The sequence below is a fragment of the Amphiura filiformis genome, chromosome 1 (genome assembly GCF_039555335.1).
Source record: "Amphiura filiformis chromosome 1, Afil_fr2py, whole genome shotgun sequence".
Classification (NCBI taxonomy): domain Eukaryota; kingdom Metazoa; phylum Echinodermata; class Ophiuroidea; order Amphilepidida; family Amphiuridae; genus Amphiura; species Amphiura filiformis.
The window spans coordinates 63,026,228-63,044,162 of NC_092628.1; the positions used below are offsets into that span (position 1 = coordinate 63,026,228).

Genomic DNA, 17,935 nt, shown 5'->3' on the forward strand with positions numbered 1-17,935 from the left:
AGATATGAATGAATGATTCATTCTTCACAAATAGTTCCAAATGAATCTGTCGAGGGGTCTGTTAACGACCAAATTATCTCCAAATATCTGGGGTTTATTACTATTGAGTGATTGTGATGGAATGCAATATTTGCAAAATTTAGTTGAGTTTCATTTATTTTATAAGCATGATTCACAATGCTAGAAAATGAAAGGAAAGTTTGCCTTCTTCATAAAATATAAAATGTTATGACAATAAATATATTATGACAAGTGATACTGTAAGTAAAACATGCACATAAGAGGCGCATTACAATTGCACACCACCACCATTTCACACCACCACCACCTTTTAATACTTACACCACCACCATAAAATACTAACCTTTCTTATGAATGCATCATTACTTAAGATTACATTTTAATATCATGTAAAATAAATATCATGCATGCAAGAGACAGGATTGATTGTAGAATCACTACACATGCATAGCTAACATGCAACACTATGTAAATGAGTAATATTCCTATTTGAGTCTAGACACACATCTCTTCTCGACTCAATTCTGTTCATCTGGGAACAGCCCACTAGTCCGAAGGGTCATTAGTATGAAAAGAGTTAGGGATAAGGTTAACATTAGGGCTTGTGTTACAGATTGGGTTAGGTTTGGATTTGTGTTATAGAGTTGTGGTTAGGTTTTGGGTTTAGGTTTAGGTTAGGGTTATGTTTAAGGTTGAGATTAGGGCTTAGGTCAGGGTTATGATTAAGTTTCGGGTTAGGATTCAGGTTACTGAGTTTTCAGACTCTTTGGACTATCCACCTATTAACCCCCAATCTCACCATAACTCACCACTTTACCATGTCCAACTCACCTGGCACTGCTGTTGTAGTGGGTTTTATTGTGGTAACCACAATGGTTGTAGTTGTGGTAGTTAACTTGGGAGGTATGGGTACACCTAAATGCATGCAAGTGATGATCACACAACAGGTAAAGCAGGAGTCGCACAAAGGTCACAAAATGAAAAGTAAAACATAAATAAAAGTGAAAAATGTAACATTAAAGTGAAAAACAACGAGTATAAGTGAAACATAAAAAGAAATGACAATATGACAAAAAATATGACAAAGACCTGACAAAGATGGTTGCAGGTAGATATCATGCTGTGCCATGCAAAAACAAACCATGCATATATCATATATATAAGAACAAACATGAATTACAGTTCAACAGTAAATAAGTGATCCAACCAAGCCAAGTGAGTTTTTTGTCAACTTTCATATCTTTCCATTTGTTTTTTGTGCACAAACATCTAAAATTGATTTAGTGACAATTGACTCATCTTGCTGGATTGCATCACTTTTCACAATCATCAACACATAAAAATACACATAAAGGTGTTTCAATTTCATTATGTACATGATCTTATTAATACAAAATGAGTTTAGACTTAAAACCCTCTATTAACAATTCCTGCACAAAACTCATTATGGGAATATTATCTTCCCTGTGTATCCAAGATGGCCACCATGGTATGAGCAGCCATCTTGGATGTGTAGTGAAGGTGAATTAAAAACATGTTTATGAGGAATGAGGAATCATTTGAAATGTTTTTGAATTTATTGTAGTGTTATGTTTTCCCTCAATGGCATATCCAAGATGGCTGCCATGGGCGCATTTATGCACCGCAAGCAAGGACTGGTATTTTTCTGTTGGCATGTGCCATGAGTGAAGATGTGTTAAGAAATGAAATTTTGCTCATGTTTTACATAATAAAGGTATGAAATTTCTCATTATGTTTAGTACTGAAAAGAAACATGTTTTTTTGGTATCTGACACCACCATGTCTTTTTTAAAGACGATTCTTGTTGACCATGACTTAAACATAATAATCTTTCACAGAAACACAAATTATGTATAACCTTAGAGTAGTTTCTTCATCGTCAATATTTTCCTCTTCTAATAAAATATTCAGTATTGCACTAGACACTGAAAGGTCATTTCATTAGGTAACAGTGTGTAAACGATGAGCCTCTGGGATTTGAGAAGATCATTATGCATCATTATGGATCAATAAACATGATGACATTGGAAATTGAAATACAAAGTAAATGACAATTACATACAATATCAACAAAACTTGTGTGCACGGTGTATTTAGGAGAGTTTATTTGAATTCTGTTTTATTCATTTGGAAAATAAAGTCTTACATTGCTGACATCATCTGATTCGCAATTGTTTTTCTTTCTTCCTTATTGAAAGTAAGCTGCAGAAAGTTACCGCTTGACGCTTGTAGCAAACAAAGAATTACATTTCCTATGCTTCTAACTCATTCTCATTCCCCTAATTAATTGAATGTTTCTTGCCTGTTTCCTTCCTAAGAAACAGGTTGCATTATGCCCGTATATAGAGCATAAAAAAGATGTCAACAAATCATCGTTTAACAACTGACGGGCAAATGTTTAATGGATTTAGAAACAAGTAAATAAGTAGAGAATCCCGTCCTAATAGGTTTTACAGTCGAGTGGAAACAGGCTGATTATTGGATATTGAACAATTCCGGCGGGCACAACAACAACATACACAGACAGAGAGTGGACTGACGGCGGGAAGATGGTGGACGTGTGGACGGACGGACGGATGGATGGCCTAAGTGCTGTCTCTTGCAAAATAGATCAAGATTTATCGGATGTGAGAGTAATGGTTTACATCATTGCCTGGACTGACAAACATTGGGGCAGGCAATCAAGATGATGAGGGTCACTGCAAGGGAAACACTGGCTTAATGTCAAAGATGACAAGTGTAGTTAGAGGCAATTTAAAACGTTCAAAGAGTAAATAAATTGGTATGGGTCTTTATCAAACAAGAAAAGGAACAATTATTCCAACTTTTATTTTTGTTAATGACTATTTTCTGATAACAATACCTAATTAAGGACAACGTCAAAATATAAATCTTTGTTTGCTTACTTTCTCGCTTTTTTATTTGTTTGCTCATATTTTTCCTCACTGCCTTCCCATTACAAATTCCTTCTCATTCATACCAAACCCCTCTGGTTGGATTTCTCCTGATCTACTCATATTCTCAACGACAGAAATAAACCCAAAACGTGCCAATTGTTCCATTCCCGTCTCCTTACGCCATCCTGCTATTAGCCTCCCTGCACACAATTCATATATTTGTTTCATATTCAGCCATCGGGCATAAATATTGTCCGCCAAGCACTACACGTCATGATCAATAGACAATTAGACATAATATCATTTCAAGTTCCATTAGGAGCGCATATGTCCATTTCATCATTACATATACTAGCTTTCTCTTCACTTTGTCACATTTGATTTCAAACCTGTCAAATTTTAAGTGCTTGCTCGGTTTAATTTGTTATTTTTTGCTCATTTAAGCGGGTAAATATGTACTTTTTAACCGATTAGTGACAACTGCGGTGAAAGTATTGGAATGTTAAGTACCTTAGATCAAGGTTTTTAGAATTTGAAATTCGGATTCTCTCCATGTGTTATTTAGTGGAAATGAAAGAACAGTTTGAAAATCGGTCTAAACATATAACTTTATATCATAAATATACAAACTATGACACAAGAACAACAACAATAACAGAACAGTATCATTTGAAATTCTTAGATAAATCCAAATAAATATTTGAACCAGATATATTTCATACATATATTACACCTTTCAATGTTACGACACAAGATACAAGACATCTGAAACGAGAATATCACAACATATGTAACAATGACAAATGATGTCATGCAAAAGATGAAAATGCAGATATGGAGAAAATTCATCATAAAATGGAACAGTTGAACCAAAATGTAAAATTTTTTCTACATTCTTAAACCAAAATTTAAAGTGATGACAAAATGTAAAAGAAGATAAGAGCCTAGTTCAATTTGTTATTCACTCAAAGAAGAAATAAATAAGTTATCAATTCAAAGAAATAAACTATTCATATTGCTTGGCATGTAATATTTATCCTGGTTCTATATAAATCTGTTTAATACATTACACAGTAGTTGTTTTCATCTAAGAGGTCAAATAATTGTTTTAAAATTCATCAAATTAATTAAAGATGGAGAATCACTCTATGAATATTGTGCTGTGTCTGTATATTGTACACCTGATCATATGAAAGCAAGAGACAATCAGTTGCTTGCAATAAAAACACTATCTTGTTTCTGCTGATAATTTGAATCCCAATTTACTGCATATTACCATGTAGGTGACAGAGTTTCAACTTTCACAACTTCTCTCGATCATCTGATAGAGAAAGGTATAAGTGGACAGCAAGGGCATCTAATTCCTTGTCCCACTAAAATCAAATAAATTAAACAATTCTTTTAAAAGGTTCTCTTTGAAAGGCAACATCAGGGGCTTTTTAGTTGCAAATTTGGCTAAACTGTCTTAAATTTAGGGTATTTGCATGAAATGTGAGCCACATGAAAAAACCTCTATCCACACCAAAGTCCACTTTTAACAAAATTAGCTCTTACTCAAATAAATTCTGGCAATGTCCATTACATATTTGCAACATCATTTAGCCGTCACCAGATAGTGATGAAGTTGTCTGTAAAAATATGAGCGCTATCAATGCAATTTTAACACCGCCATCTTTAATTAATGCCCAGACTTTGTAAGTTTTACAACTATTTAATAATCACTTTTTGTTTCAAACAAAAGCAAGCAAGAATTAACACATTCATTCTATCCGCCATCTTAATTGGCACCAGACCTACATCCTTTTCATCTCAGATGACTTTATTTATTCCTAATATTTTCCTCAGATGACTGCAACCAAAGCAGAAATGCAATCACCGCATCCGTATTGTAAGGATACTCTTGATTAACAAACTCAAATTGCACCATCATGGGGGTCAAAATTGGACTAGAATCTGTCCATCCAGGTCATCTCATCAATTATCTTGATATCAATGTGCTACTGCGTTGGTGTTGATGCCACACACGCGCTGCTAATTATCCATTTGTGTGTTTGTCTTATAATAATGGTTCAGATTTTTTACGCTCTAAATTTTGCTCATTATTATTTTTATAAAAAAATTGATTGATGACATAGGAAAGATGTGGTGATGGGTTGAGTTAATTAGAAAGCACCGACTGCCTTATTTGTATCTTATAATTATGCTAGCGATGTTTTTATCCATAGTTTTTCTTCCTTATTATGACTGACTGATGATAGGGATTGAATGATTGTGATAGCTGCAGAATTCGGAATGCCAAGCGCTAAGCTTTGATTTACTGATTGAAGATGATAAATCCCACATCATGTGGTTATTTATGGTTAATTTATCGTTGAATGACGGATGATGAAAAGTACATGTTTGGATAAGACTAACCACTCTAATTTGACATGAAATAAGGAAACGTTGAAATAAACTTTGCATAAATTAGCCTTGCTAATTAGTTTAGTTGCCAGAGTGCAGCTTACCCATAGCTAATTTGATTAGTAAGCAAATTACATCCACTGTACCAAAGGAAGACGCTTCCTCAGAGATTTTCTGATTACAGCAAATGATAACCATACATGCAGGCGGCTGAAGCTTGTAAACATCCAACTATTTCAATTTCCAATTCGACATTTTTGTTGATTACTCTGGGCACGTATTTATGTTACTAAATCCCACAAAACATAGCTATTGTTGGCTGCTTTGTATTCACTTCCAAACAGACTAGGAAAGGTCACATCCTCTCTAGTACCTCTTCCATCACTTGTTTTGTATTACCATACACATTGCATCATATTTTCAGCGCACAAAATTGTAAACTAAACCACCCTGACATAGGACCTTAAGTTACGACCGTTTTAACATGCTAAGAAATTGTTAAGTACATTTTCTTTTTAGAGGCCCTACCGATATTGTATACACCGCAGTAAGCTGACCTGCAAGTAACAAAATTGTCAGCATTATTTCCACAGCCTAAGTTTGCAATCAATATCTTCTTCTGGAAAGGACGTGAATAAAAAGCGCTTTTACTATCTAATACCAATCTGATATGCCTGAAACGCTTGCCAAGGAAAATATATCATCATGCATTCATCTTTTTTGTCAATCCTATGCATAAATCTGGCGCGGCTCTAACTTGTTTGCTTAACGTGTGAGATGTGCTTAATTTCTAACTATCTATTATGGATAACGTCACCCTTAAGCACAAATCTGACCCTTCTGCTCACCACAAATGCATTCTCCAAAGCAAGTTGAGTAAAATGTATACCTAAACCGATATCGTTTTTGATCACTCACAATCTTGCCTGCAGTTAGAAATTACAGTACCAGTGGCATCTCATACCCCTTATTGTATAGCATTTCTTGTTACCCTAAAACTTGATGTCTTTTACTTTGATTATATTTAGATTTTTTTTGTCAGAATACATTTCCATTCCGTACCCCATTTATTCTCTCTAAGCAAGAGGACTAGGATAGTTGCAAGCTTAGGCTAGATTAAAATCATACCGATGCAGGAGAAAAAAGATTGTTACATTAATTTGATTTGGGAAAACAGCCCTAAGACATTGGAAACAACTTGTCGTCCTCAAAGACCCCCTAAATGACAAATTTTGATTGGTTCTTATACCCTGCGGAGGGAGCACCAGTTACACGGCTTTACCTGCATGCAACTCGTTCAACTTGGAATGGCATAGCGACAATGCCAGATAGCAAAAAAAAAGAAGATGGATAGATGGAAATTGTACAAACCTTAAATCATTTGTGTGTTAAAATAATGCCTGCAAGGTTTGTGCTTTTAACGAGGTTGTCATCATAAAGCAAGCATTTATTGATTACCATTTTTATTATTTATCTAAATAAGTGATCAACATGTATGAGTCACTTGTAAAATATTGTGTAAGTCAACACCAGCAATGGGACTTTTACATGGTTTCCAATATATAGCACATGTTGAGCGCAACCCGCAACATGCAGCATTTCTATCTATTTGGACCAATATTAAGTTTCTGAAACAGAGGTAATTAACATGTTGGATCAATCCAATCACGACAGGGAGTCTACTTACAAAGGAAATGCCATGGTGCGCATTAAAATATGTGAATTCTATAAATTACATTAACAAATTCAGTATTTCAATCCTAATATTAACCTAATCTGCCTAAATCAATAACTATGATGAACAGTAGTGTGTAAGAGATAATTAGATTTTAAGAAAGTGAAGAGTTTGAAATTGGATCTTTTAATGACTCTTTGCCTTCATGCTGATCATATATTCAAAATTAATTTTTAAAATAATGATTAGGTTTCCGTTATTAATTTCCATCAATTATGCACCTATTTGATGTAAAATTAAATCCACATGATAGACATCCATCCTGTCTTCTGATATTCATCATATTGAGATAATATAAATATTTATAAAGCATGTTTGAATTAATGTTTTCTATAAAAAAATATATTGTTGGCAAATAAAGTTGTGACATGTAATGTTTTACTTTGTTGTATTCTCAACGTAACATATGCACAAGTTAGCGAGCATAGACCAAGAGGTCATGAACACATAGTAATGATAGTAGTGAACCGTAACCAAAGGGGAATGCGGATATTTGTAGCGCAAGCACAACTTGTCTCTGTCGTAGAAATGTCTTTCAGCAAAGTCATTCATTTACAAACCCGGTTATGCATTCCTAGCAGCTCTAGTGCAAGAGGTTTAGCAAGAAATGCCGAAAGATAACCGCACAATTTACGTCACTGGGGTGACAACTCCGCTTCTTGGCTTCTTTTTCTTTATGATCGCCAAGACAAGAGTCCTTCATCACTGAGTGCGTCTAACTGTCTAGTTTTAAATATAAAAGTGTAATATCACAGCAGACAAGGAATTCTCATCTGAATGGATACTTCACAGAGTAGTTAGGTAAAACTCTTGTTAGTATCCAATTGATCAGAGAGTATTACCACTTAGCACTGGCTCAAAATACCCAAGTATCATTATGCTACTGGCACTGCTTCATTACGGTATTGCCAAATCACAATTTTCCGACTGCAAGGCTTTTATCATTTTCTTCCTGCATTGTCCTCTCTTCTTGAAAAAGAATAAAATACAAAGTGTAGAAGATTATCATGCTGCCACTACTATGGACCACAAGAGCCTCATCCCAATGGCATAGTCCAATAACTTCAATTACATAATCATAGTGCAAAATTTGAGTTTTTGTACCCAAATCTTCAAAGGTCATTCAATGAATGTACAAATGTATTGGGGTTAAAGAACTGTGCCCTGATAGATGAGCATGTTGTGGATCCTAGTGCACTGAGATACATCAAGGTCCACAACATGGTACTAGCACTCTGATTGACAGTACCGTATGTGATTATCTCATAACAGCTCCCTATTACATCTGAGTGAGGTGAGGCAAGTGAAGTTAAACATTTCTATGCCGTGCCCATGTGTGCAATAATAGCATAGCACATAATTCAAATCTTAAGATGTGCCACCATATGAACAAACAATACTAGGCATGTTTGTACTTAATTCAATATAAATTTACAATTCAATATAAATTTACAATTTGACAGCAATTTGACAGCGCTTCACAAGCAGTAGAGGGGTATATCAGTCTAGGGAGATATCAGTCTGGGACATTATAAGAGAGCCTAACCTTGGTGTTTTATTGTTCAACAGAGTTAAACCATTTATGCATGATTTGGATGGTTTCTTAAATGCCCTGATGTGCCTCTTGAGAACGCTTATTGGAAAATGGTAAAAAAGCGCATCATATGGCGACAAGAAACGTGGCATGTATGCATGGAGAGCAATTCCTTCAATTTTATTTGATTGCAATACTGTTTTGTACACTACTTGCGAAGTAACAGATTTTGAATTTCAGAATTAAATTACGTTTTGTTCATTGCCTTGGTGTAATTGAGAATGCGCTTTTCCTATCGTTCTTTTGTATCATACGCAAATGGGCTAACATCCTGTTGCTCTAGATACAGCATCATCAATAGCGGAGCAAGGAGACACTGAGAACCAACCCTGAAAAAGTTTCCCCAAGAGGTAGCTAGCATGCAGTAATTTAGCAAAGTAGCAGTTCCCATGTGCTCAGACTTCCAAATACCAATTCCCTGATAAACATCACGAATGTTATGTATGAAGCCGCACACACGCACCTTGCTGCACTCATGATGGTCATGACAATGAATGAACAGGGAATCTAGATCTTGTACAGATGGATTTCAGTTGAAGTAAAAAAACAAGTATTGAAGGTCAATGCACTTATGCTGCAAACCTAAAGTATCAGCTCATATGTTCCTTTGACCATTTCTTCATCTAATTTATAAACTTTTTCTCTTTAAATTGCAGTATAATTTAATAATCTTGATAATTTCATAAATTTTTATTTATTTTCTATAAACAATGCCCGTTTTATATTCAATTTTAGTGCTCTCATCTTAGTCTTGGGCAATTTGATGCCCCCAAATAAAACCAGTATTAGTCTGACTGAATTTCTTTAAACTGATGAGAAATGTATCATTTAAAAGTGTTTCAGCAGCTGATACTTACTTTTCCTTCTAGGATGTATCTAAAATTCCTAGACACATCCAATTGGAAGAGGTAAACATATCAATAGCAGAGCTATATCAGCTATCGACCCTTATTTCCCTCCGCATCAAATAGAGCTAGCCCAGGCCAGCGATGACACCTCCACTACCTCATAGTTTGGTTACCTATGCAAATATTTGTTTCTCTCAAAGGGGAGTAGAACCTCAATTGCAATGACTATATCTTCTGCTAACTATATTGATTACTATATCTACAATCATTTGAATTTAAGCATGACATAGGACGTTTGCGAAATATTTTAAAGTTACATCGAGAGACACTAAATTATACACTCGCGATACTTATGAACCACTGTATCTATTGTAAATCTTGCCTTATTATACAACATAGATGAAAGAAAGGCTACAGGACTAAAATAGTGAACAATTGTTACAAGTGATTTGCGCAGAGAAAGGGACAAGCTTACTTCCTGTCTGTAGCCCACTGAGGACACTTTATTGAACAGTTTATAGGTCCTCTCAGCCATACTATGATGAAATCTGACAGCCAAACTTGCAATTTTCTTGCAGATTTATTAAAACACAAAATCCAATCCCGTTTTCTCTCTTGACCTTTAACTAGAATTCATGTGCCCAAGATGTCGTCTGACATTCTCAACATCGCGATATTATCTACGACGGCTCAAGTCGTCTATTATTTTTATTTCTCGCTGAAATCTGATGCATTATCACGCATCACGGGACTCTTTGATGTTACCATTGTGTTAGCTACAATCTCAGATGCAACTAAACATGAAGCTTTAGTCAAGGGTCTATGCTCGCAAGTTTATTATCAAGGTATTAGTTGACTAATTCTTTCTCTCACCCAGAAACACATTTAACCCTCTCCGAAGACATGTCAAGGGTGGGCAACAGTTCAATTTTGACTAATCTTAAGCTTTTGTGATATTTTTTCTGATATTCGCATAAAAATGTATCAAAGTCACAACCACCATGTCTAGTATATGTATGTTCAATGGGTCTTGAGCTCGGGTTTGGCATTTTCAAATCTTGAAATAATCGTGATTTTTGTAGATCAAATTCTTCATCCATATGGAAAGATTGATAACTAAAGCAATAAATGCAGTAGAGTTTGTTTGAATGATGAAAGGTGTCTGATATCACGATTGCTTTTTGAATCACATTTTGATATTCTTTCATATTACTTCAGTTTGTTTTTCTCCTTCATGCTTTCTCCCATTTCAAATTATATTTTTTCTAGCTCTTATTTCAACTGATAGTACCTATCTATCGAATTATACTCAAGAATAACATACAAAAACCCTTCTCTGTGAGGTATAATAATTACTAGAGCAATTGTGGTATCCAACAAATACAAAGTAACAGATTCCTTAAATGTATACTTCTTAATTCCAGCAATTTAGATAACCCCTCAGGGCTCATCTATCTAAATAAAGATGAACCTACACTCTTGGCTTTCAAATTTCACGTCTCATTTCGATGCTAACAAGAAGCTTTCCTAATTCTAAATGAGTGAGTGCCATACACCTGTCAAGGCAGTACAAAAATTCAATTAACCAAAAAATTCTCAGCTAAATTTGAATCCAATCTCTGCCAGCTATAAAGCGGCACATTTTTACTTGTCGGTGTGATGATGGAGAGGGAAAAAATGTTTGAAAAAAATGTAATTCAGGGGTAAACGTAGAATGTGCAATTTACTTTAGCAGGTAAGATGATCCTGTGAGTTTGTATCGGTTTACATTGGTTGGGTCAATTACTCAACGTCAGCTACAGGCTGCTTGACGACGAAAAAAACTTGTATGTAAAACAATCGATGCAAAGTTGACAAAAATGTGGGGAATTTTACGCACATTCCTATAGGCAATTTGAGAATCTTAGTAAATGCGTTGATAAGATGCATGGAGTGTTAATTTTATTAGATTTGTGGGTAAGATGGTGAAATGCGCAATGCATTCAGGCAGTTCTTGATTTGTTTATTTGTTTGTATGCTTCATATGTGGGCGTCGCAATATCATAAAATAATATAAAAAAAGATGTCTGCTATTGTCATGTTAATAAAGCTTTGACATCAAGTAATTCAACAAGCTTTGAATCAAATCAAATGAAATAAGCAGATTGAAATATTTGGAATGGTATGCTAAATCGTTGCAATATTCAATGACTTTGATGGTTGGAAGTTAAACAGGTAACATGAAAATAATGAACTAGACAAGGTGGAAATCTACATTTTTACCATATTCCACATGGTTCATCTAGAGACAAAAATGAGCAACTCGACAAATGGATGGTAACTTTGTAAGTGTAGTTGCAACACAAATAATCCAACACATTTTAAGCAATTTTCAACCATCACTGATGGGATAAAAACATACATATTTAGCCTTCTCCTAATGGTACAAATATGCCTAGCAGTTGTAGTCCTTAATAGGCTTCTTTATTGCAGAGAATCATAGCATTTGACGGTGTTTATATAAAGAAACCTCACTACAGCTGTTTGGAAACCAATATCAAAATCTTCTTCACTTAACTACAAATCTTCACATTAGCGCTCTGATCATTCAATCTGTACTGCCCTTCGGTAATCTAAACACTTTGATCAATAACAAATATAAACGATTTCAATAACAAAAACACCTATGAGTGCAACGTTCATAGAAATATGGATCCACTACCAATAGCGATTATTTCTATAGGTGCTTACTGTATATAATGCCGATTGTATTTTCTTTTCTTATAATACCATATTGGTGACTAACCATTTGGTAAAATTTCCTAAAACAGCAGCAGGAAAGGAGGGAAAAAAGCTTCCATGATTGTGCATAATACAGGCAATTCAAGTTCATATTTTCTCACAAAATATTGAATCTTATTCGCTACAATAAAACCACAAATCACGTTGCACTGTCTATAGCTATTTCAGTCCCCAGGCGATGCATGCGCACTCTTCATTGATTGGCGCACTCTTTTTTTATGCGATAAAATTGCCTTATGCTTTGCACCTTTTACTTTATCAACCATCTTCTTTAGCTTTTAAAAAAGAAAAGATCTAAACATTTGGCAAAATAATATCGATTTCTGAAAGACAATCAGCCCTTGGGGTTTTACACTCATCAAGTGCTGCGCCAAACAGAGGCTAAATACGGTAAAAACATACCGCCATCACGCCGCTAATAAAAATAGTAGTTGCTAGCTATCTATGGCAGCCCCAAGGGGGGTGATGGGGTGCACACTCAGCAGTTTTATTTAGCTGTTAACTAGGCATGTATAAATGCTCTCCCCCATAATGTGTTAATGGACACACACATCCTACGAAGCCTTGCTGTAGGAAATCAGCATGGGGAGATAGGTAGTTAAGAAGAGTATCGGGTACTTGAAAAAACACTGAAAAATGAAAATTGTCGATTTAGTTTACTCAAGTCTGGTCTCACATCTCTCTGCACTAGATAGCTTGCTTAACATCTCCCATGATAGTTGCAAGTTGGTTTAGAGAAATTAAACCCAATTGGAATTGGATTTCGTACGGAAATTGATACTATACATAGATCCATACTTTACAAACACAGTACATTTGTTCATGTTATTTTATTGAAATTAAACTTTCCAAGTGCAAGTGCTTTATTTCCTATCCTTTTGTATGCACACATTATACCTATACTAAGTCTTCCACAGGGAATTTCTTTTGGGTGTAAAATTTCAGAGAAATTACAACAAAATTATCCTTCATCAATAATTTTTGATCAGATATCGTTCTCACCCTCATTTTTATAAAATTGGGACTCATATAGACATTGTTATTTTTATAGATTGACTTGGAGCACTTAGGAAAAGTAAAATACAAGTATCATGAGAATTGGGAAAAGTTGGCACACATACTTTTAAAAGAGGTAGCACAATTGATTGCAAATTAATATGAATCAATAATATACCTTTGTAAGAAAAGAATTCCTAAATTGAATTTTAATTAAACATTTTCCTGTCATACATTAATTCCATCTCCCAAACCACATATTCCATTGCTGACACTAAATTTCAATCAACTCCATGAATTTTCTCCATATCTGCCATACATACACAAAAGAATCAATATTGAACACATGCATCATGCAAAACTACTCACTAAATCGGAGAAGGGTAAATTTCACTTTTATGAGAGAATGCCAAATATGATCACTCCGATGAACCGGAAATGTATTTTGCACTAAAACAAGTAAAATTTTCTCAAAATTCAAGAGAAACCCTAGATGTACAGACACTCCACAAAGGATGACATTTACTTGTTATCCTTCACATTAACCCCCTGAGCACTACCTGCCGATCTAACATTGCAACTGATTGGTCAATTACATGATATCTTCATTTTAATCACCAATCAGAATGGGGCTTTGCAAATAATTCACCCCAATTACTTTGCATAGTGAAATTATTCTAACAATGTTGCTGATTGGTCCATTTGATAATGAAAACTTCTTTTTGGCCAATCGGCAGGTAGTTCTCTTGAGGGTTAAAAGAGTGTATTTTCTTGGGAGATGATCACTTTAAAGGCATTCCGCAAAATGAATCTACCCTTTCACATTTAGAGAGCAAAAGTTGTGATGACAACTTGGAAAGCAGAATTTTATTTTGTGTACAAACACTCTTGTGTTCTAAAAGGCTAGTTCTCAGAAAACTTCCACAAGCATGAAAGCAGTTTGAGAAAAAATAGAAATTCAACTAGCGAAACTGAAGACAGAAAATGAGAGAAATAGCTGAATAGAATAGAATGAGAAAAGACCAAACACCCTGAAAAGCATGTGAACAAGTTGAGCCTTTAGAACAAGAGAAAAAATTCTTACAAGAGACTAAAATCAGAGAAGACTCAACTATGCAGACATTGAGTCTGATACGAAAAACATTGACACTGTAAGCCTCCAATCTTTGGCTACAGTTTTTTCATTCTTATAGTATTTTTGCATTTTAATTTCATTTTTAATTGAATCCATGCAAAAATTATACAGAATTTTGTTTAATTTGATAACAGTAGTAGACAGGAGTCTGAAAATTGGTGCCACATCAAAATTCTGCTTCCCACATACAATTTTGTCATCACAATAATCGTCCATTGAATGGAAGAAGGATGTAAGTGTATAGTAACAACAAAGCAGTTACAACCTCTTGCATTCAAGTGACAAATTAAAAACCAGAAGAAAAACAGACAACAATATAACTTAAAACAAATATAATTCTCTTGATGAAATCATGGTGTATGGAAGAAAGATTCACAAACTTCAATAACACCGCCTACATGCCCATCACACAGTACGATACAACTAAATTGGGCTAATTACACACAGATTAACATAGCTGCCAACCTACCTTCATCCAGCACAATCAACTCTGCAGCGGCTTCAATAGTCTCTTTCACATTCTCCACATAGTTGCTAGCCACACACTGATATGTCCCATCATCTTCTTTGATAAGCTGACTGATCTGAAGGTTCTGGCCGTTGACAAGTCTGAAGATATTGGTGTCGCTGGTGTCGATTTCTTCCCCGTTTTTGAACCATCTGACATCAGGATGAGGGATACCGTACACGCTGCATTTGAATGTGAAGGGATTGCCAACATTGGCATGGGCATCCTCAGGCTTTACCAGGAAACTTGGAGGAACTGAAATTGAATACATTGATAGAAAATCGCATTAATTAGACAACTTGTGTATCTGAAATGTTAAGGTAGTATCAAACACATGACACAACAATTGGGCTCTTCCATTTAAAATCCACACTCCCCCTGTGGAAGATTTTGGAAATATCTTTCACAAAGGGAGCATGAATTTCTAATAGGATGAGCACATTAGGCAGCTCCATTTGAAACTCACCCTCCCTCAGTGAAAGATTCAGGTTGAATCTTTATCAGAGGGTGTATGAAATTCAAATGGAACTGCTAATGTGTTCATTCCATTTAAAATTCATACTCCCTTTGTGAAAGATATTTCCAAAATCTTCCACAGGAGGAATGTAGATTTTAAATGAAATAGCCCAATGCTTAATATTAAGGCGAATGGGATGACAGGAGCCACATCTTTCCACGTTTAGCCATATAACTAAAAAACTGCAGTGTACTTCTTAATATTAATACCTTATATGTTATAGGAAATGAGTCAAGGAAACCAATAATTGCATTTAAATTAGGTCTTGCGGTTCTTGTGTTTAGGCCAATAATATATAAAAAAAAGTTTCCCACCACAAAAAAAAAATCATACACAAGGCACAGAAATGACACCCTTGTATATCGAGTCTTGGAATCTCCTTTATAGACCCCATACTATTTCTCTTGTGTGTCAGCTTTATTTGTCTCAATATTTGATTGCAAACACCGCTCCCCTCCGACCTGCCTTAAGCTAAGTGTAACCATTGTCTCAACATGAAGAAAAGAATGATTATATTGTCTTGGAAGGCTAGATAATGAATGTCTAGTAGACATGCTAATGATACATAATATTCTATGTCAAGTACCAAACTTGGGAATAGTTGTGGTATCCGTTGCAGGTGCTCTCCTATCCCACCACCTTACAGTACAACTTCATAATCCCTTCCCCTTCTCTGACACACATTCAATATATTGAATATATACATTATTAACTAAACAACACTTAGTACCCTGATAACTAGGCCACATCTGCCATCTTGAGTTATCATCCATCACAACAAAACTATGACACCTGTAAATTAGGGATTAACTCCTCCACCAAATCACATCCCTTTAATTCAGCAGAAGCCTAGCTCACAAGTAGAGCGCTTGCATGTTTATCTGTATTGTCTTACACAATACCACTCAACATTATCAAGGAAAAAACAAAGGCCCTGTTTTGAATGTGTAATGTCTCCTGTGAGTGGAATACATTGCCCTCAATATCCTTCCAGGTAGACTTGTAATACCGTGCAAAATGCCTGTGTTACATCTAATTAGCCAGCTAGCGAGCTTGCTAATGCTTTGATTAGTCAAATGGATTACAGGTTTATCCCAAGTGTTTCTAGTTTTCTTCACTTTATCAATCGTAGGATGGGGAGATGAGGGAGAAGTTACCCTTACTTGAACTTACAATGGGGACTTTCCCTTGTCTGGAATGTATAGAAAGAAAAACATCAGGAAACGAACGGAAAATAATGAAATAGTAAAAAATGTAGAGTAGATAAAGACAGGTGCTTCGAGTTTTGATCAACTAATCAACCATAGAGCATGGAGAAGAGGGACATGTTACTCTTCCTTTGTTATGTACTAATCAGCCATAGAGCAGGGAGAAGAAGGAGATGTTACTCTTCCTTTGTTATGTACTAATCAGCCATAGAGCAGGGAGAAGAGGGACATGTTACTCTTCCTTTGTTATGAAGTAATCAGCCATAGAGCAGGGAGAAGAAGGAGGTTGTTACTCTTCCTTTGAACGAACTTTACAATGGGGATTTACCCCTATGGAGAATGAATAGAAAGAAAAACACCTGGAAAGGAAAGGAAAAACTAGGCAGTACAAAGGGAGATAAAGACATTCAAGGACTCATGGTTGTGATGGCTCATAGTGAAATAGGTTAATGAGGGTATTGCACCTATTTTATTATTTAAACACACTCACCTTGTGCAGTGATTCTGACAGTTTTTGTTAGCGTACTACCATCAGCGCCAGATGATGCCCTCACTCTGTAAAGACCTGTATCTATTTCGCCGAGATCTGAAATGCGAAGGCTGCCCTGACCGACGATGGAATAGTGATCCTGACCAGTGAATCTGGTGAAAATTGCAGAATGGAAATGTCATCTTACATGTATATAGAATGTATAGACAATAACTCAATTCCACTAGCAAAAAGTGGACACTGTTATGGTATCTTAAAACAGTTGTAATTAGCACAGAAATATGCAGGTATGATTACATTAACCTGAAAAATCCTGAAAGGCAGTTACAAATCCTGAAAATCAGCTTTTTCATACATATAAGGAAGGAGAAACAACAAGTCCTGAAATTAGGAAACATCCTGAGAAATCATACCTTTGGCACACATGTGTGATCAGTAAATCTGTATATAGAAATGATTATTGGCAATACTTGTTTACTTACAATACAATTTCTTCGTCATCTTTAAACCAAGTGAAAGCTGCCGGTTCTGTTGTAGCTGCCTCTAGTACTATATTCCTGCCAATTCTAGCTTCTACATCTTGTGGATTGACGATAAACTCAAATTCCCTATTTGGATCGGGTAAACCTGAAGAAAAAAGGACAAGTTTTTTAACTTGGTTGCATCAACCATGGTAACAAATATAGTTGACAGACTTTTTTATCACTGAGTATTTCTCTCAGCAAGGTGTTTTGAAACATATTGCTAGTTTCATATTGCTTAACAACTTCTTGCAACAACA

The 17,935-nt window shown here is 35.3% G+C and overlaps 1 protein-coding gene across 11 annotated transcripts in view; it reads right to left on the reverse strand.

The window, feature by feature from the left end:
• Positions 1-17,935, reverse strand: part of LOC140150618 (neogenin-like) — a 175,466-nt gene that overhangs the window by 55,908 nt on the left and 101,623 nt on the right. For 10 of the 11 annotated variants that reach the window (XM_072172690.1, XM_072172751.1, XM_072172743.1 and 7 more), the window contains exons 5-8: positions 17,637-17,781; positions 17,155-17,306; positions 14,901-15,194; positions 853-936 (exon numbers count right to left, since the gene is read on the reverse strand). In XM_072172690.1, the coding sequence (XP_072028791.1) occupies positions 853-936; positions 14,901-15,194; positions 17,155-17,306; positions 17,637-17,781 (675 nt within the window). The remainder of the gene's footprint in view (positions 1-852; positions 937-14,900; positions 15,195-17,154; positions 17,307-17,636; positions 17,782-17,935) is intronic. The other variant, XM_072172713.1, reaches the window with a different exon arrangement.